This window comes from Hemitrygon akajei, chromosome 1 (genome assembly GCF_048418815.1).
Source record: "Hemitrygon akajei chromosome 1, sHemAka1.3, whole genome shotgun sequence".
Lineage (NCBI taxonomy): Eukaryota > Metazoa > Chordata > Chondrichthyes > Myliobatiformes > Dasyatidae > Hemitrygon > Hemitrygon akajei.
This window is the reverse complement of record NC_133124.1, coordinates 102,102,195-102,123,112: the sequence shown is the minus strand read 5'-3', so window position 1 is coordinate 102,123,112 and position 20,918 is coordinate 102,102,195. Positions and strand designations below refer to the sequence as shown.

The 20,918-nt window shown below is 40.3% G+C and overlaps 1 protein-coding gene across 1 annotated transcript in view; it reads left to right on the top strand.

The window, feature by feature from the left end:
* LOC140739751 (uncharacterized) overlaps positions 1-20,918 on the top strand; it is a 46,822-nt gene that overhangs the window by 20,127 nt on the left and 5,777 nt on the right. The window contains exons 7-11 of the mRNA XM_073068653.1: positions 5,098-5,150; positions 9,745-9,858; positions 13,289-13,396; positions 16,779-16,865; positions 20,036-20,096. Of these exons, the coding sequence (XP_072924754.1) occupies positions 5,098-5,150; positions 9,745-9,858; positions 13,289-13,396; positions 16,779-16,865; positions 20,036-20,096 (423 nt within the window). The remainder of the gene's footprint in view (positions 1-5,097; positions 5,151-9,744; positions 9,859-13,288; positions 13,397-16,778; positions 16,866-20,035; positions 20,097-20,918) is intronic.

Here is a 20,918-nt window from a genome sequence, read left to right as displayed (position 1 = left end):
AACAACATAAAGCAGGATACTGATGAGTAGCTCGCCATGCTGGGTTGTTATCTTGCTGACGTTTCGTTACCCAGCTTGGCAGCATCCTCAGTGCAACTTCGAATGAAATGTTGGTGATTTACTTTGTTCATCTTTTATGTGTCCTGTGATTCCTATTGACAGACAGACAGACATACTTTATTGATCCCGAGGGAAATTGGGTTTCGTTACAGTCGCACCAACCAAGAATAGTGTAGAAATATAGCAATATAAAACCATAAATAATTAAATAATAAGAAGTAAATTATTCCAAGTGGAAATAAGTCCAGGACCAGCCTATTGGCTCAGGGTGTCTGATACTCCGAGGGAGGAGTTGTAAAGTTTGATGGCCACAGGCAGGAATGACTTCCTATGACGCTCAGCGTTGCATCTCGGTGGAATGAGTCTCTGGCTGAATGTACTCCTGTGCCTAACCAGTACATTATGGAGTGGATGGGAGACATTGTCCAAGATGGCATGCAACTTGGACAGCATCCTCTTTTCAGACACCATCGTCAGAGAGTCCAGTTCCACCCCCACAACATCACTGGCCTTACGAATGAGTTTGTTGATTCTGTTGGTGTCTGCTACCCTCAGCCTGCTGCCCCTGACACAACAGCAAACATGATAGCACTGGCCACCACAGACTTGTAGAACATCCTCAGCATCATCTGGCAGATGTTAAAGGACCTCAGTCTCCTCAGGAAGTAGAGACGGCTCTGACCCTTCTTGTAGACAGCCTCAGTGTTCTTTGACCAGTCCAGTTTATTGTCAATTCGTATCCCCAGGTATTTGTAATCCTCCACCATGTTCACACTGACCCCTTGGATGGAAACAGGTCACCGTGCCTTAGCCCTCCTCAGATCCATCACCAGCTCCTTCATCTTTTTCATATTAAGCTGCAGATGATTCTGCTCGCACTATGTGACAAAGTTTCCCACCGTAGCCCTGTACTCCCCCCATCTCCCTTGCTGATGCATCCAACTATGGCAGAGTCATCAGAAAACTTCTGAAGATGGCAAGACTCTGTGCAGTAGTTGAAGTCTGAGGTGTAGATGGTGAAGAGAAAGGGAGACAGGACAATCCCCTGTGGAGCCCCAGTGCTGCTGACCACTCTGTCTGACACAGTGTTGCAAACGCACGTACTGTGGTCTGTCAGTCAGGTAATCAATAATCCATGACACCAGGGAAGCATCCACCTGCATCACTGTTACTGATTATGTAATCTGCAATTGGTTCGTTAAAATCCGATTAGGTGATAATTGTTGTCCGGGCTGTGTTAGTCGACCGTTATGTAGGATTAATGTCATCCTCATTGATTAACAAGTGTAATCAGGTATGAATTGGCTCTTGGCTCTGGACTGATGACTTGACGCTGAAGTGGAATATAAACTGGGTTCATATCGACATGCTTGTTGATAGAATTCTGCTTAAAGAACAAAGCTTCTAAAGGCTGATTTATACTTCTGCGTAGGCTGTACGCTGTAGCCTACGCAAGTGGCCTACACTGTTGTGAGCATTTCTACTTATGCGATGGTGTGTCTGCGTCACTTTGCAATTCACCGCCAAAACGCTAGTTGGCGGTAGGGTTTCTATATCACTGTGTGGAGTTCCTTTGTGTACTTCAAACAATGGCCACTAATGAACGCATCAGGTTGCAGTTGGAGCTAATAAAAGTTGAACAAGAGTTACTTTTATTGAGATTACTGCAACGCAGAAAAGAGAGAAGACATCGGAGGCGATGGTGTGTACGACCATTGAACGGTTTGAGGCAGAAGGAGGGTGAATTTTTTGTGCTTGTCCGGCCACTGAGAGACATGGACAAGGGAATGCATTTCAAATATTTTCTGATGTGGGCAGGTAGATTTGATGATTTGGTTCAAACAACCGGAAATGCGTAGGAGGAAGTGCAGTGCTGCCAAGCAGACCAATCACAGTTGTTGCGGCATAGATTCAACGCAGAAGTATAAATTGGCCTTAAGAATTCTCAGCTTGTCGTTGACGGACTAGGCCTTAGATTAGTGACATTGGTCCAGTCGAATTGATGTGCTTCGCTCTCACAATGTATAGATATAAGGGAAATGTGATCATGACAGTTTACAGCCAGTTGATGTTCATGATAGCTTGTTGATAGCTTCCTGCCAGACTTTCCAATATAATGCTTGTCACAGTTGGTGCATTGAATTTTGTATTTTTTTTTATTACTGAGTGCAATTGTGAACAATAGCGAGATCAGAAATGCTGATCAAGTCAACTTGTTCCCAAAGAGAACGCTGATAGGCCAATCAGATGGTTCCCTGCTGCTCAGCGATAGAACACAAAAAAATCATATGTACAATTAAGAAACATTAAAAAAATAGAAATACTGGAGTCATGATGATCATGATGAAGTCTGCTGGAGAGAGATATTTATACACATGCTGTCCTCCATAATTCAGAGAGATTGAAGGATAAGGTTACAGGGTGACAAAATGTGGCAGGAGCACTTGGAACTAAAAACTAATCCCTACTGGGAGAAAACAGCACCTGATCTTTCCACCTGTTCTCCAGCAGTTTAAGGACTAAGTCCAGCTGGAACATAACTCACAAGTGCTCTTGAAAGTCGGGTATTAACCCTACCTACCACAACCAAGCATTGCCATCCTGGTCCCTTTCATGACAGCTTATGAAGAAGCATGTGACTTCCCTCCCAGAGGTGATAGGTGTTTGTGCACTTGACTCTTGAAGGCTTGGACCCCATCATCGCAGATGTTTCCAACCACAGCATCTGGAAGGCTGTGATAGCACAGTGAAGGAAGCTTCTATCCTGTGTGTAGGTTCTTGCAACAGGCGTAGAAACAGCATGAGCAGGCATAGATAAACTTGATCGTGTGGTGCGCCGTCTCTCATAAGATGAAGGCAACATTTCGCGAAGGTCTGCAGGGCTGTGGCTGGTGTGCGGTTTTTTTTAATAGCAAAATCGACAAATAGTGTTCATTCTGTGCGTTGTAAGTAGGGGGTCTTTTTATTCTTGATTAACATTGGTGTAGTGTGGCTGTTCTGTGCTACTGTGACAGACAGACATACTTCATTGATCCCGAGGGAAATTGGGTTTCATTACAGCCGCGCCAACCAAGAATAGTGTAGAAATATAGCAATATAAAACCATAAATAATTAAATAATAAGAAGTAAATTATTCCAAGTGGAAATAAGTCCAGGACCAGCCTATTGGCACAGGGTGTCTGACACTCCAAGGGAGGAGTTGTAAAGTTTGATGGCCACAAGTAGGAATGACTTCCTATGATGCTCAGTGTTACATCTCAGTGGAATGAGTCTCTGGCTGAATGTACTCCTGTGCCTAACCAGTACATCATGGAGTGGATGGGAGTCATTGTCCAAGATGGCATGCAACTTGGACAGCATCCTCTTTTCAGACACCACCGTCAGAGATGTCAAATGGTCTTAGAAATCTGTTGGTCATTTCTGATACATTCTTGATGTAAGGTAGGATGACCAGCTTGGTTGGCCATTGTGTGCTTCTTTGATTTTGTTGGTTGGACAAACAGTGCCAAACAAAATTCCTTAAGTATCCATTGTTGTTGAAAAATTTGTAGAGATGTTCTTATTCACTCTTCCATCATAATGCTGTGCTGCAATGTGTAGTGCCCAATTTGAATAATGTCCTGACACAGCTTTGCTTGTGGACACCTGGGTGGTTGCTGTGGAAATTGTGTATTTGATCTGTGAGTTGCCTTTCGGCAGACACTTGTTTGAAATTTGGCGTTGACTTGATCCACATCAAATACAGGATGGATGGCAAGCTGTTCAACCTGCACAGGCTTCAAGCTGTTACTAAGTTCAAAGAGACTGCGCTGAGAGATGTCTTATTCACTGATGACTGCAAGCTCTGAGTCTGTTACAGGACATCACTGACAAATTTTTCACTGCATGTGGCAACTTTGGTCTCACCATCAGCACCAAGAAGACGGAAGTCAAGCTCTCAGGAACCCCAATTAACCCTCCGTGGAGCCATCTATCTCTGAATGGCCAACAGCTCCAGGCAGTCGACAAGTTCACGTATCTTGGCAGCACTCTCTCAAGAACAGTTCCCATTGACAACAAAGTCAGCTGTAGAATCAGTTTTGGGAGACTAAGTGCAACTGTTAGGGTGGCGAAGTGGAATTACTCTGAAGACCGAGCTGGAAGTCTAGCACACTGTCATTGTACTCACCCTCCTTTACACGTGTGCAGCATGGAATGCGTACGTGAGATATGCGCCTAGACTGAACTACTTCCACTTGTCATGCCTATAGTTGATCATGAAAATCAATTGGCAAGACAGAATTCCTGACACGGAAGTGCTGTCTGCAGCAGACACGCCCACCATCCACACGTTTCTGATAAAACATCAAGTCAGATGGTGTGCGTCTAATCTGGTCAGCACATTTAAGGAATGTTGTGGAAGTATTGGGTTACAGAAAAGATTTACTTAGAATGGTTTGGAAGAGGATGGAACTTGGCTACACGATTTGAGTTGAGAAGCTGGCGACTGAGGGAAGGTATTCGTAGAAGTCTAGTTCATGTTTAGATAGAAAATGAAACGTGGTTTGTAACTATAGATGGTTCAGCAGCCAGGGAATCCATATTTAAAATAATGGTCAAAAGACATGGTGTGGTAGGGTGCTGAGGTGAGCGAAATTTAATGGTTTATGATTTGGTACTTGTGGCCTGTTAGAATGATGGAAATAGCCCTTGGGAGCATCCAGAAAAAACACTTATGGAAAAATAAAAATGGCACAGGAAAAGAACAGGAATGGGATGGAGCTGGCATGGACTTGGTGATTGAATTTGTAATTACACTTTAGCATTTTATATTATTACAGTATCATCCTGTCTAGTTGAACTGTTTTAAGTTTTGTCACTGTCATTGAGCAGAATGTAAGCTGGAAGCAAATAAAAGAGCAGGATTGCTATTTTGGTTAGAATTATGTTCAGTCAATGACCGATAAGGAATGGTGCAGAACTGTTTCACTGTGTGAATAGTTCTGATGTTTCATTGTTAACTATATATGTGCATTCAGCATTGTGTATTTTTGCAGGGAAAAAATGTTTCCAATAAGCCACAAGACCGGAAAGAAAATGGTTTTAACAGGTATGTGCCTTTTGATTTAATGTGATTAATTATCTCTGCTATACATTTTCTATGTTAAGGCTTCAGGATTTCACAGGTCTCTATTCTCAAATACCCAAGTCAAAATGGCTAAGTGATTCAGGAATTAGAGGATGAGAAAGGTTAAATATAATAGTGGTTAAGGTTAAGTAACATTAAATGTTTGGTGGAATGAAGGAAATTACAATGGCATGAGAGGGGAACTGGCCAAGGTTGACTGGAAAGGGGCACTAGCAGGAAGGACAGCAGAGTAGCAATGGCTGGATTTTCTGTGTAAAATGAAGGAAGTGCAAGACCGATATATTCCAAATAAGCTGGCTAGCTGCCGGTTACCAGTGGAGTTCCACAGGGGTCATTATTCGAACCACTGCTTTTTACAATGTATGTTAATAATTTGGACTTTGGGATTAACAGATTTGTGGCTCAATTTGACAATGATACGAAGTTAGGTGGAGGAGCAGGTAGTGTTGAGGAAACAGAACCTGCAGAGAGACTTAAATAGTTTAGGGGAATGGGCAAAGAAGCGGCAAATGAAATACAATGTTGGCAAGTGTATGGCCATGCACTTTGGTGGAAGAAATAAATGGGCAGACTTATTTAGATGGGGAGAAAATTCAAAATGCAGAGATGCAAAGTAACTTGAGTCCTTGTGCAGGATACACTGAAGGTTAACCTCCAAGTTGAGTCAGTAGTGAAGAAGGTGACTGCAATGTTGGCATTCATTTCTGAAGGTATAGAATATGAGAGCAGGGATGTGATTTTGAGGCTGTATAAGGGCCTTGTGAGACCACCCTTGCCCTTGGAATATTGTGTGCAGTTTTAGGCTCCTTATTTTAGAAAAGATATACTGACATTGGAGAGGGTTCAGAGAAGATTCACGAGAATGATTCCAGGAATGAAAGGGTTACCATATGAGGAACGTCTGGCAGCTCTTGGGCTGTATTCCCTGGAGTTCAGGAAAATGAGGGGGGATCTCATAGAAACATTCTGATTGGTAAAAGGCCTAAACAGATTAGATATGGTAAATTTATTTCCCATGGTAGGGGAGTCTAGGACAAGAGGGCATGACTTCAGGTTTGAAGGACGTCCATTTAGAACAGAATGCAGAGAAATTACTTTAGTCATAGGGTGGTAAATCTGTGAAATTTGTTGCTGCAAGTAGCTGTGGAGGCTGAGTCATTGGGTATATTTAAGGCAGAAATGGATAGGTTCTTGATTAGCCAGAGCATCAAAGGGTGTGGGGAAAGGGCAGGGGAGTGGGAATGACTGGAAGAATTGGATCAGACTTGAGTGGCAGAGCAGACTTGATGGGCCAAGTTCTGCCCCTATATCTTAGGGTTTAAAATTGGTCCACATGAAGTTTAGCGTGACCATTATGCATGGAGCCAAAAGATTTAGGTGATTATTTACTTGGTACAGATTCATGATCTATAAAATTGAGACAAAACGGTAGAGATGTCATAAAACACAAACACAAGGAAATCTGCAGATGCTAAAAATTCAAGCGACACACACAAAATGCTGGTGGAACGCAGCAGGCCCAGCAGCATCTATAGGAAGAAATACAGTCAACGTTTCGGCCTGACGAAGGGTCTCAGCCCGAAACGTCGACTGTACTTCTTCCTATAGATGCTGCCTGGCCAGCTGCGTTCCACCAGCATTTTGTGTGTGGTGCTTAAGATGTCATAAAATGTATCTTGGTTGTGGAAGAGAAGATGCTTACTGTCATGAGGCAAATTAGGGTGATAAGTCCCCAGGGCGTGACCAGGTGTCCCCACGGACCTTGTGGGAGGATAGCGTAGAAATTGTAGGGCCCTGGCAGAGGTACTTAAAACATCCTAAGCAATGGCTAGGGTGGTGGATGACTGGAGGTTAGCTGATAATGTTCCATTGTTAAGGAGTTCTGATAGAGTTCTCAGAAGTGGAGAGAGTGAGCAGTTTCAAGTTCCTGGATGTCAAGATCTCTAAGGACCTAACCTGATCCCAACATATTGATGCCGCTATAAAGAAGTCAAGACAGCAACTATACTTCATTAGGAGTTTGAAGAGATTTGGTATGTCAACAAAACTCTCAAAAGCTTCTATAGATGTATCGTGGAGAGCAGTCTAACAGGCTGCATCACTGTCTGGTATGGGACGGCTACGGCACAGGACTGAAAGAAGCTGCAGAGGGTCATAAATTCAGTCGGCTCCATCTTGATAACTAGCCTACTAAGTACCCAGGACATCTTTAGGGAGCAGTGTCTCAGAAAGGCAGCTTCCATTATTAAAGACCTCCAGCACCCAGGACATGCCCTTTTCTCACTGTTACCATCAGGTAGAAGATACAGAAGCCTGAAGGCACACACTCAGTGATTCAAGAACAGCTTCTTCCCCTCTACCATCTGATTACTAAATGGACATTGAACCCATGAACACTATCTCATTTGTTTTAGTATATATCTGTTTTTGCATGATTTTTAGTCTATTCAATATACGTACACTGTAATTGATTTATTTATTTTTACTTTTTTCTTCTATATGATGTATTACATTGAACTGCTGCTGCTAAGTTAACAAATTTCACAACACACGCTGGTGATAATAAATCTGATTCTGATAAGAAATTATAGTCCAGTGAGCCTGATGTTGCCAGTGGGTAAAATATTGGAAGGTATTTTAAGACACAAGATGTATCAGTATTTGGATGGTCAACATGGCTTTATATATGATGGGTCATGTCTAACCAATCTTTGATATTTTGAGGCGGTTATCAGGAAAGTTGTTGAAGAAAAGGCAGTGGACGTTGTCTATATGGACTTCAGCAAGGCCTTTGGGGAAAGTTCTGCATGGTCAAGAAGTTCAGTAACTTGATGTTTAATAGTTGTAACTTCGACTAAGCTTAGCAGGAGAAGCCAGAGTGGTTGCCTCTCTGCACAGGACTCCATAATATGCTGCAGAGATTGGTGCAGGGTCCATAGTTTGCCATCAATATTAATGATTTGCATGAAAATGAGGTAAACTGAATAAGCAGACTTGCAGATGCAAGTAAGAATGTGCTCATGTAGCCAGCGAGCAAGTCTACCAAAGTTTGTGGGTTCTGAGCCAGCTGGAAAAATGGACTATAAAATGGTAGGTGAAACTTAAAGTATTGAGTACAGGAGTTGGAATGGTTCGTGGAATTGTATATGATACTGGTGAGGCCAAAATTGGAGTATTGTGCATTTCTGACTTCTACCTACGAGAAAGATATCAATGAGATTGAAAGAGTCCAGAAAAAATTTACAAGGATGATGCCAGGACTTGAGGATGATTTCAAGGGAAAGGTTGACTGGATTAGGAATGCAGTAGAATGAGGGGAGATTTGATAGGGATGCAAAAAATTGAGTGTTATAGGTAAGGCTTTTTTTAAACTGAGTTAGAAGGAGTCTTCAGTCGAATGGTGGTGGATCTGTGGATCGAGTTGGTAATGGAAGTGGTGGATGAATGTTCTAAAGTAATATTAGAGAGAAGTTTGCACAAGTAAATGGATGGGACAGGTATAGAGAGCTATGGTTCATGTGTGGATCGATGGGAATAGGTAGCTTAACCGCTTGACACCTATTAGATGTTTTGGTGCTGTAGGCTCTGACTCTAATCACACATGTTACTGTAGCAGCTACTCAAACAAACCAACACTGTTGTAGAAACCAAGCATGGGGAGTTATCCTGTATGAAGCGCCTACTGATCCAACCCAATAATAATGTTCAAAGTCAAAGAAATTATTCAATCCGTTTAAGTAACGAGCAAAACAAACAATCTTGAAGTAATAAAACTAATGAAATTAAACTAGCGATATTAAGCAGAATTAAGTGTACTTAAGTGGAATTAAGCAGTCAACAAGAAGTCTCTTACTCTGATCTTAGACTGACGAAGCATGAATTTGTAACTAAGCTATTTGCTTTTACTACACTTCCACCCTTATGACTACCATAATAAAAATAATAAATGCACAACACAAAATACAATGCAGATAGAAAATAAATGAATGGCTCCTACAGTTATCTTGTCTCCTTTTCCACTAATATAATGTTGAATGTGGACAATCACTGCCTCAGGCACTAGCCCTGGAAGGGAATTTTACAACCTCAAGCTAAGTCCAAAGTATCTTCTCTTGCTTTTTTTCCAAATCTCTTGCATTCAGTAGGCTAACTACTCTGTTTCATTTCATAACTTTGTCCTTTTTGGCCATAATCTGAGTTTTAATTTTAAAAATTCATAATTTTGCATAGTGCAAACTCTACCATCCAGTTTCTAATATGAATGAACAGTATTAATTTTAACAACTGATCCATACCTCAGATTTACAAAGCCCATTAAGGCACTTATATTAGTATTTAGCGTTTGTTTCTACTGAAAATAGTAGAATGCCATATTATCCATCTATAATGGTTCTCCTTGTAATTAGTCTGCTGTATAATTGTCAGTGGTGCAAATTTTAAATCATTGGTCTTGTGCATGGAGATTTTATCATTTGGCAGTTTGCCAGATGTTGCAAAAAATTTACACACTTCATATTTAGTGATCTGACACTTAAGTTTTTTTTTTCTTGAACAGTAAACCCGATAATGAAGTGGAGGCAAGCAAAGATCATAAGGACGTAACTGAAAAAATAACTGAAAAGCTAACAAGCAAACAAACTCCAGAGACAGAAGATCAGCATTTGGAGGAGTAGGTTAAGACATATTCGATCTTTTGTAGTCTTGATTTTCTTACTGATGATTGGTGGTGGGTATCCATAAGTTGCCATTCATGGAAGCTAAATAAATTTAATATTCTCCTTGAATTTTAAAGGCTATGAGATTTCTTCATTTAATGATTTTGTGGAAATTTCATATTCCCAGAAAATTAGATTTCATCAGAAGCATCTACTGGATTTTTTTTTTCCACAACCCACTGAGACATAACTTAGTCTCCATAGAGATGCAAGTGAAATGAAGGAATCGCTCTTGTCTGTCCATCCTGTGACACATGGCACTGGTGCTTAAGTTCAATATATTGTTGCCTTCTCGCTAATCAAATATAATAGCGTAGTGGTTAGCATAATACTATTACAGCACCAGTGACCCAGGTTCAATTCTGCTGCTGTCCGAGTTTGTACATGCCCCTCATGACGATGAGGGTTTCCTAACACATGTATGGGTTAGTAGATTAATTAGTCATATGGATGTAATTGGATGCTGCGGGCATGTTGGGCTGAAAGGGCCCGTTACTCTGGTGTGTTTCTAAAATCTTTAAAAAAATTTAATAGCATGTGTGAAATCCCTTCACATTTTTCCACTGTAAAAAAAAAGATATCAGAACATAAGCTCACATTTTCCCCTCAAGATTTTGACTACCTCAGTTGAACTCCTGCCTCAGTAAGGATCTGGACCCAGTGCAATTTGCCTTCTGCCACAATAGGTCAACAGCAGATGCAATCTCAATGGCTCTCCACACAACTTTGGACCACCTGGACAACACAAACACCTACATCAGGATGCTGTTCATCGACTATAGCTCAGCATTTAATACCATCATTCCCACAATCCTGATTGAGAAGTTACAGAAGCTGGGCCTTTATTTCCCTCTGAAATTGGATCCTCTGCTTCCTAACCGGAAGACCAGTCTGTGCGGATTGGTAATGACATATCCTTCTCACCTACGATCAACACTGGTGCACCTCAGGTGTGTGCTTAGCCCACTGCTCTACTCTCTATATACACATGACTGTGTGGCTAGGCATAGCTCAAATACCATCTATAAATTTGCTGAGGATACAACCATTGTTGGTAGAATCTCAGGTGGTGACGAGAGGGCGTACAGGAGTGAGATATGCCAACTAGTGGAGTGGTGTTGCATCAACAACCTGACACTTAACATCAGTAAGATGAAAGAGTTGATTGTGGATGTCTGGAAGGGTAAGATGAAGGAACACATACCAATCCTCATAGAGGGATCAGAATTGGAGAGAGTGAGCAGTTTCAAGTTCCTGGGTGTCAAGATCACTGAGGATCTAACCTGGTCCCAACATATTGATGCAGTTACAAAGAAGGCAAGGCAGTGGCTTTACTTTATTAGGAGTTTGAAGAGATTTGGCATGTTGACAAATACACTCAAAAACTTCTATAGATGTTATGTGGAGAGCATTCTGACAGGCTGCATCACTGTCTGGTATGGAGGGGCTACTGCACAGGACCGAAAGAAGCTGCAGAGGGTTGTAAATCTGGTCAGCTCTGTCTTGGGTACTAGCCTATAAAGTACCCAGGACATCGTTAGAGAGCGGTGTCTCAGAAAGGCAGCGTCCATTATTAAGGACATCCAGCACCTAGGGCATACCCTTTTCTCACTGTTACCATCAGGTAGGAGGTACAGAAGCCTGAAGGCACACACTCTCTGATACAGGAACAGTTTCTTCCCCTCTGCTATCCAATTCCTAAATGGACTTTGAGACCTTGGACACTACCTCACTTTGTTTTATATACGAGTATTTCTGTTTTTTGCATGATTTTTAATCTATTCAATATACATATACTGTAATTGATTTACTTATTATTTATTTAATCTTTTTCTATATTATATGTTGCATTGAACTGGTGCTAAGTTAACAAATTTCACGTCACATGCTGGTAATAATAAATCTGCTTCTGAAATATTCTTGTCTTTTTGCTGACTGATTTTTTTTTCAAGATTCTGTTTTATGAAAGACAAATTGTACTCTTTCAACGAATGAGTGCAAAGGCACTTAGTCCTTGTGCAAGATTCCCTAAAGGTTAACTTGAAAATTTGGTCGGGGTAAGGAAGGCAAATGCATTCATTTCAAGAGCACTGGAATATAAGAGCAAGGATGCGATGCTGAGGTCTTGTAAGGCATTGGTCAGACTGCACTTGGAGTATTGAGTGGTCATGCTGGTATTGGAGAGTGTCTAGACAAGGTTCATTGAATGTTTCTGGGAATGAAAGAGTTAGCATAAGAAGAGCAATTGATGGCTCTGGGCTGGGCTTGTACTTGCTGGAGTTTAGAAGAAATGGGGGGGGGGGGGCAGAGAATCTCATTGAAGCCTATTGAAAGGTCTAGCATGTGGACCAGATATTTCCTGTAGTGGGTGAGCTTAGGACCAGAGGGCACAGTCTCAACAGAGGGATGTCCATTCTTGATACAGATGAGGAGAAATTTCTTTAGTCTGAGGGTGGTGAATCTGTGGAATTCATTGCCCTTTAATAGGGGAATAAAATGTTATGGGGATAATAAATCAGCCATGATGGATTGAATGGTGAAGCAGACTCGATGGGCTGAGTGAGCTAATTCTGTTCTAAGCAAACACAAGGACCTGATGAAGGGTCTCAGCCCGAAACGTCGACCGTACTTCTCCTTATAAATGCTGCCTAGCCTGCTGCATTCCACCAGCATTTTGTGTGTGTTGCTTGAATTCTGTTCCTATGTCTTATGGTCTTGTGGAGACTGATTCTGCTTTCCTCAATCCTATCTCTGCTTGGAAACAAGGGAAATGAGTGTCAATGTAAATGTTTTGTATTTGACCAACACTGGTTGAAGCAAAAGAGGAAAAACAAGTCCACAAAAGCAAAACAAATCTACTGACAAAACCCAATTGAAGTTTTTTAAAAATGCACTTTTCCCTCTGCATTAATTTCCCTTAACATATATTTAAGACACTGTCAACATTATTGATATTGATTGCAATGACTAGTTTAGAGTCCTCTGTCCAAATATTTAGTATCATCCTCTCTGAAACAGTTGTATTTAATCAATGCAGTCGCTTTACCTCTTAGCATTGTTACAGCAACATTTACATTTCATTTACAATGCTGCATTCTAGTCATTAAAAACTGTGGTCCTCTAATCTGCTGCTTGATTTACTTGAGTTTATGTATCATAGTGAGGCTAGTTTTGTACAGAATCCAATATGCTTTATGTAAAAAAGAAGTTGGGATTCTTCTGCACCATCTTCTATATGTTTAGCTACCTAAGCTTTGTCCCATTGGCCAGTGCTACTCTGTATTGCTGTTAAGTAATATATTTCAAGGCTTACTTTGCAAAATAGTGGTGCTAGGGTAGGACTTTGATATGTTCAATAAACGATGGTTTGCTCTTTTCATAAAGGCTTAATTTGAAAGTACAGTCAGAGCTGCAGAACTCTGAAGACAATGCCGGAATTCAAGAAAGCAAGATAAAAAAGGAACCTGACCATGTTGAGGATCCTTCCACACAGTGAGTTTCAACTTAGAATTTAGTTTTCATAAAAGTTTTGGGATGGTGGTGAAGATTGCATGATGGTTGTTTATTAGACTGTATGTTTTGCAGGATTAAAATCTCCTGTTTTTGTTGGAAATGGAATAATTGAAATTAACATAAATAATCTACTTCCATAAATTCTCAAAAATGCTGCATATTTGTTCTCGAAAATTTTTATTAGAATAATAGCTGGAAAATTACATCTGATCATCAGACTTCAAAGGCCGAAAATTGTTTCAGATGCTGGCTGTCATAGCATGTGCATGGTTGATAGGATGGTGTGCAAGATTAAATAGTTTTGTTTTCTAGATATACAATGTACTAAATTCATGTTATGAGGTACAAGGTAGTGGTGGAAGGGTGCATTTATGATTGGAAGTCTCTGACCAGTGGAGTACTGCAGGGATCTTTGCTAGGACTCTTGTTGATCATGATGTATATCCATGATTTGGATGTAACTGTAGGGATTACAATCAGGAAGCATACAGACAACGCAAAAGTTGTTGGTGTTGATAGCAGTGAAGATTGACTAAGGCTGCAGCACAATACAGATCAGATGGAAAGTTGGGTTAGGGCATTGGCAGATGGAATTTAATCCCATCTTTTGCTATGCAGAAACATTTTGGGAAGTCAAGTAATGGGTAGAGTATAATCAGTAAATAGCAGGGTATTGGGGAATGTTGATGAACAGAGATACTTTGAGTTTCAGATCCATAATTCCCTGAAAGTGGCAACATGGTTAGACAGTAAGTTTAAGGTATTTTGTATGCCTACCTCCATAGGTCAGGGCATAGAATATAATAGATAGAACATTATATTCTGTCTATTATAGAACATAGCGGAAGAGATGGCACAGGTACCTAATGCATACTTTGCTTCAGTATTCACTATGGAAAAGGATCTTAGCGATTGTAGGGATGATTTACAGCAGATTTTAAAGCTTATAGACATTAAGAAAGAGGATGTGCTGGAGCTTTTGGAAAGCATCAAGTTGGATAAGTCACCGAGACTGGACAGGATATACCCCGGGCTACTGTGGGAGGCAAGGGAGGAGATTGCTGAACTTCTGGCAATGATCTTTGCATCATAATTGGGGACAGGAGAGGTTCCAGGGGATAGGAGGGCTGCAGATGTTGTTCCCTTATTCAAGAAAGGAAGTAAAGATAGCCCAGGAAATTATAGACTAGTGAGTCTTACTTCAACTTACCAACCACTGATGGGAAAGATCCTGAGAGACAGGGTTTATGAACATTTGGAGAGGCGTAATATGATTAGGAATAGTGCACATGGCTTTGTCAAAGGCAGGTCGTGCCTTATGAGCCTGATTGAATTTTTTGAGGATGTGACTAAACACATTGATGAATAAAGAACAGTAGATGTAGTATATATGGATTTCAGCAAGGCATTTGATCAGGTACCCCCTGCAAGGCTTATTGAGAAAGTAAGGAGGCATGGGATCCAAGGAGATCTTGCTTTTGTGGATCTGAAATTGGCTTGCAGACAGAAGGAAAAGGGTGGTTGTAGACGGATCATATTCTGCATGGAGATCGGTGACCAGTGGTGTGCCTCAGGGATCTGTTCTGGGACCCCCTTGTGATTTTTAGAAATAACCTGGAAGAGGATAGGTTAGTAAATTTGCAGATGACACAAAGGTTGGAGGTGTTGTGTTTAGTGTGGAGGTCTATCAGAGGTTACAACAGGACATTGATAGGATGCAAAACTGGGCTGAGAAGTGGCAGATGGAGTTCAACCCATATAAGTGTAAGATGGTTCTTTTTGGTAGGTCAAATATGATGGCAGAATATAATATTAATGGTAAGACTCTTGGCAGTGTGGAGGATCAGAGGGATCTTGGGGTCCAAGTCCATAGGACAGTCAAAGATGCTGCGCAAGTTGACTGTGTGGTTAAGAAGGCATATGGTGCCATGGCCTTCATCAACAGTGGGATTGAGTTTAAGAGCTAAGAGGTAAAATGTTACAGCTATATAGGACCCTGGTCAGACCCCACTTGGAGTTCTGTGCTCAGTTCTGGTCACCTCACTATAGGAAGGATGTGGAAACTATAGAAAGGGTGTAGAGGAGATTTACAAGGATGTTGACTGGATTTGGGAGAATGCCTAATGAGAATAGGTTGAGTGAACTTGGCCTTACCTCCTTGGAGCAGCGGAGAAAATGTTCATAATAAATCCTGCCTATCTGGATCTTTCCCATCAACTTACCAACACTGAAGTAAGACTCACTGGTCTATAATTTCCTGGGCTATCTTTACTCCCTTCCTTGAATAAGGGAACAACATCTAATCCTCCGGAACCTCTCCTGTCCCCAGTTATGATGCAAAGATCATTGCCAGAAGCTCAGCAATCTCCTCCCTCACCTCCCACAGTAGTCTGGGGTATATCCCGTCCAGTCCCGGTGACTAATCCAACTTGATGCTTTCCAAAAGCTCCAGCACATCCTCTTTCTTAATATCTACATGCTCAAGCTTTTCAGTCCGCTGTAAGTCACCCCTACAATCGCTAAGATCCTTTTCCATAGTGAATACTGAAGCAAAATACTCATTAAGTACCTCTGCTATCTCCTCTGTTTCCATACACACTTTTCCACTGTCACACTTGATTGGTCCTATTCCTTCACATCTTATCCTCTTGCTCTTCACGTACTTGTAGAATGCCTTGGGGTTTTCCGTAATCTTGTGTCTGCCAAGGCCTTCTCATGGCCTCTTCAGGCTCTCCTAATTTCTTTCTTAAGCTCCTTCCTGCTAGCCTTATAATCTTCTAGATCTCTATCATTATCTAGTTTTTTTTTTAACGTTTCCTAAGCTTTTCTTCTTGACTAGATTTACCACAGCCTTTATACACGATGGTTCCTGTACCCTACCATCCTTTCCCCTGTCTCATTGGAATGTACCTATGCAGAACTCCACGCAAATATCCCCTGAACATTTGCCACGTTTCTTCCATACTTTTCCCTGAGAACATCTGTTCCAATATATGCTTCCAAGTTCTTGCCTGATAGCCTCATATTTCCCCTTACTCCAATTAAACACTTTCCTATCCTGTCTGTTCCTATTCCTCTCCAATACTGTGGTAAAGGAAATTAATGCAAACAATTCTGTTTAAGTTTTCTCCATCCCTTTCAACTCTTGAGTCATCCAGAGATATAGCAAACTGGAGAACAGGTTTGGGGGAAAAAGCAAAACAGCTTAGCTTTCATCGTGATTGTCAGAAAGCTTAAGGGCCCAAATAGCATTCTCCTACTGTTTTTTTTTCAAAACTGTGCTTTGGTGAATTCTGGAAAGATGAGAGCAGAAAAAATTGACATGATTGTCCTAACAATTTAGAAATCTTATAACTTGTAGGCTGGTTGAGAATCAAGATATGAATGAAGACTCATTTCCTGTTGAAAGTACTAAGAAAAGGATCCGCTGTGATATCAATTCTGAGCAGTAAGTGTCTTGGTTAAGTGTATGATTATCAAACATTTCCTCTAACCAATGACTAGATGATCATTGGATATTAGCTGATATTTCCTTTAAGTTCACTCCCTCCTGTATTTAGACAGATCTAAGCATGCAAAAAGTGTCTAGAATTCCTTTTGTTATATGTACATATGCCGGCGGGGGGGGGTCTCACTGTATATCTGCATTGCAAATTAAGGTAAAATGTATTTAATTTTGTTTCAAGTGCATCAAATTGAACCCAATAGTTGGTTATTTAAAAGATTAAAAGTTCTTGCATAAAGGACAAACATTTCATTACACAAAAATTAAAAGCCAAATATCTAGGCTTTAGTCCCTGGGGAAAGCTCTCTCCAAAGAATGAGCTGTTTACTGTTACATTTCATACCTTGTAAACAATTTCAGACTGATAACACAAGATTCCCTTCGATTGTGTGAATTTCACTTTAATGTTGATATTTTGAGTATAATACAGATCTCTTGGAAGTTTTTTTTTAAACTACCTTCAGAGGGATTTCTCTGTATACATATGGATAGCTTTAAAATCCTTTTCTTCCCGCACTTTAGCATTTATTGGTATAAATCAACAGTAACTCCTTAATTTTAAAATTCTCATTTCTCTATGAAGACCCTGTGTAGTTTTGCTCTTCATTATCTTTGTAATCACCTTCAGTCTGTTATCTTGCAAAGACTACATTCTTCCAACCCTTGCCTCCTATGTTCAGTAGTTGTATTAGTAAATGGGCAATCCAGTAATTTGAATATAATCAATAATTCAGATTCTTCATACACAAAAGTTCAGTTATCACCACAGCATAGAGGAAATTTGAGCTCCGTTTATATTTAGTTACTAGAATATGTACTTCTGGTATATGACAAGTTCAAAAAGGCAAGTAAAAACCACTTTCTCAAGAAACTATGGTTATGGACAATGATGCTAATAACCACATTCAATGAATGAAATTCAACTCCTATTTCCTTTGCCTCGGTCTGTGTTTTTTGTCTTCATCATTCTCAACTCTAAGCTTATGAATACCTCACTGGTGAAGATATCTATGCTTCACAGCCCACACCACAATTCTTTGAAGTTTCCTCTTTAACAGTTTGGTTTTGGGTTAATGAAAAGAAAGATGGTAAAAGGCTGGAAATGCTCAAGGAAAACTAGCAATAGTTGGCTCCAGGCAGGAGCAACAGCCAACGTGTAATAGTGTAGAAAGAGGAATTATAATTATGTGGCACTTCTAAAGTGAAGGATATAGTTTGTTTAGTGAACAACAGATTTCATCCTTTTAAAAAAAAATCACTGCATTAAAAATGTTGCAGCATTCAGCATCTTGAAGTTGAGCTGGATTTTACTGTCTAAATATTCTGATGCTCATTGCAATTTACGTACCGATATTACACCAACTTAAGGCAAAAAGAAAATGTGCACTTGTTCACCAGTGACTAAAAGATGGTCTCAGTTTCACTGCTCGATTGTTCGTGAGTACAGCATATCAGTTCCTCACCTTTTAAAGTACATTACTACATCATTGCAATATGAACTAAACTTGCAACAGGAAGTTCAGTCTCAATAGTTTCTGTATGATCTTAATTTCATCTCAAGTTTTAACAGCCATGACTATTGTCTGAAGTCTCATTCAAACTATAATTGTAAACTTTTAATCTACCTATCTGTCAAACTTTAGCCTCCCTTTGTTCTTACTATACCATCAATTTTTCTGCTAACTACCAGTCTTTTCTGAACAGCTGCTGTTCATTCACTGTGATACCATACCTCCCCCAACCCCAGCTCCTATCAAATTCACCCTTCATTCTGTGTAAACTACTTTCTGTTTAAATGTTAACCATTAATTATCTAATTTCTGGTAGCCCTTCAGGACTTCTTGTCACTCCGATTATGAGTACTGGAAGATGTCTCTGCATGAATTTTTTTTTGTGGAGTAACCACAATGTGATAACTGGCAGAAGATCTTGGCTACACAAACAATGCTGAAGGAACTCAGCAGGCTAGGCAGCATCTACAGGAGGGGGGAAAGTACAGTCGATGATTTGGGCTGAGAACCTTCAGGGTCTTGGTGTCATTTTCACAAAATAAATCATTTTTAAGTCTTACTGGATGACAACCCGCTACCATAACGAGTGAGATGCTAAAAACCTTCGAAGAATAGTCCTGATTCTTTTTTTTGGTGTGTGTTGATTTCGTCATTGCTGCTTTGTGATGTTATGTGTTGTCACACTTGTGACAATGTGGATTCTATTTCCATTGACGATGTCACAGAATTGCATTGTAGGGAACAGTGCTGAGTAAAGTGATCTCTGCAATAGCTGATCTATTCAAATGTCAAGGTATGTCATTCTTAGCAACAAAGCTGATAATAGTTCATTCATAAATTTTCATGGGCACAACCATATAAAGAGATCTGTGTGATAGTTAATCATTCCCCCTCCCCACATAGAATGGACAAATTGGGTTAATGGTATATTGTGGTGGTCAAAATCTCCCTGATATATACCCATTTTACATTAATATTCCTTTATGATGCAGTGTGTTAAACTTTGAATCACACAAGAGAATTTCTGTTTTTGAGATCATGAACAGTTACCTGGGTATTTTTCAAAAATTGGTGAAAGGAATAAAAGTTTTCATCTTTTGAGGCTACCATCAGTACAATGAAGTACTAAGTTATAAGCCATGAAGTGGTTGAGGCATTTACAATAACAATTTTTAAAAAAACAGTTAGAGAGGTACCAAGATTGGAAAAGATTAGGTTATAGACAAAACAGTAGCAAATGGGACAAGTTTGTGTGGGGCATCTTCATTGGCATGGGACATTTGGGCTGTAGAGCTAGTTTCTGTGCCGTATAACTGATTGCATGAGGTCGAAGAATGATTATCACCATTCTCCTTGAATGTGGGCATTGCAATTAAGTTGTCTCCTGTATTTATTCACAAAATGAAGCCCATTATTAGGTGGTGATTATAGTATCTCAACATTGGATTATATTATTATTCTCCTCACCACCCCAGAAATTCCAACTTGGAGCTGAGATCAGATAGTTCAGTTGATGTGAGCAGAGAAACATTTTTCTGCTTATAGCTCAACAATTATCTGTTTTAACAAACAAATCATTGGTCATTTTCTTACTATTTTTAGGAAGAGGAAGAAGTCCAAGTGGTTAAAAACTGAGGAAGCTGAGGAGGATGAAATTCCTCAGGTATATTTTTATATTTTTAACTGATTTTGCTGCTATAATTAATGAATTAAACCAATCTTAAAGTAGCTGATGTCTACTGCCCTTGCAATTTTTATTCTTTAATGAGATGGTGTCATTGGTCACAAAATGCAATGGACGCCCAAGTTATTCCAGCAATGAAAGATTGCCTCAGTGCTGTAGTCCTGCTGCATTGACTTATGAATGATGGCAGAGAATTAAACAGCTAACAGAAGGAGCTGGTTCCAAGAATATCTCCATCCTTAACTATAATTCACATGCCAGTCCTAAAAACAGTCATTTTGAGCTGTAAAGTACTAGGCAGGTCCATTTCTGTGGCCTTTGGAAGTTCCTGCCATCACAGAAGCTGTCATCAACTATTTCAGTCGGTTACCTATGAGGCCTACAGTAAAGGCAGTGAAACAAGATTTGTACTCTGAAGCTAGCTGTGCATCTAGTTAAGCCTCTTGCTGTGCATTTGGAAGAATGGTAACTTCCTGACAGTGTGGGAAAATTGTCGGATATGCTCAGTTCTCAGAAAAGTAATGGTAAATATTATTGACAAAGTTCATCTCAAGCAGTGAGCGGTTCCCAAGAATCCTCCCGTGCTACCAAGCACTTCCCAACATCCCCTCTATCTTTATTTTTCCCCTCAAGCTCCCACTGCCCTGAGGTGGGTGATATTGCCCACACTGGGAACCACTGATCTGGAGCATACTTGTCAAGATTTAGTTTTGATTTTTGTCTGGGTTATTTGGCTCAGGACCTTATTTTAGCCTTAGTCCAAAGAGACTAAACAACTAAATTCTGGAGATGAAATTAATT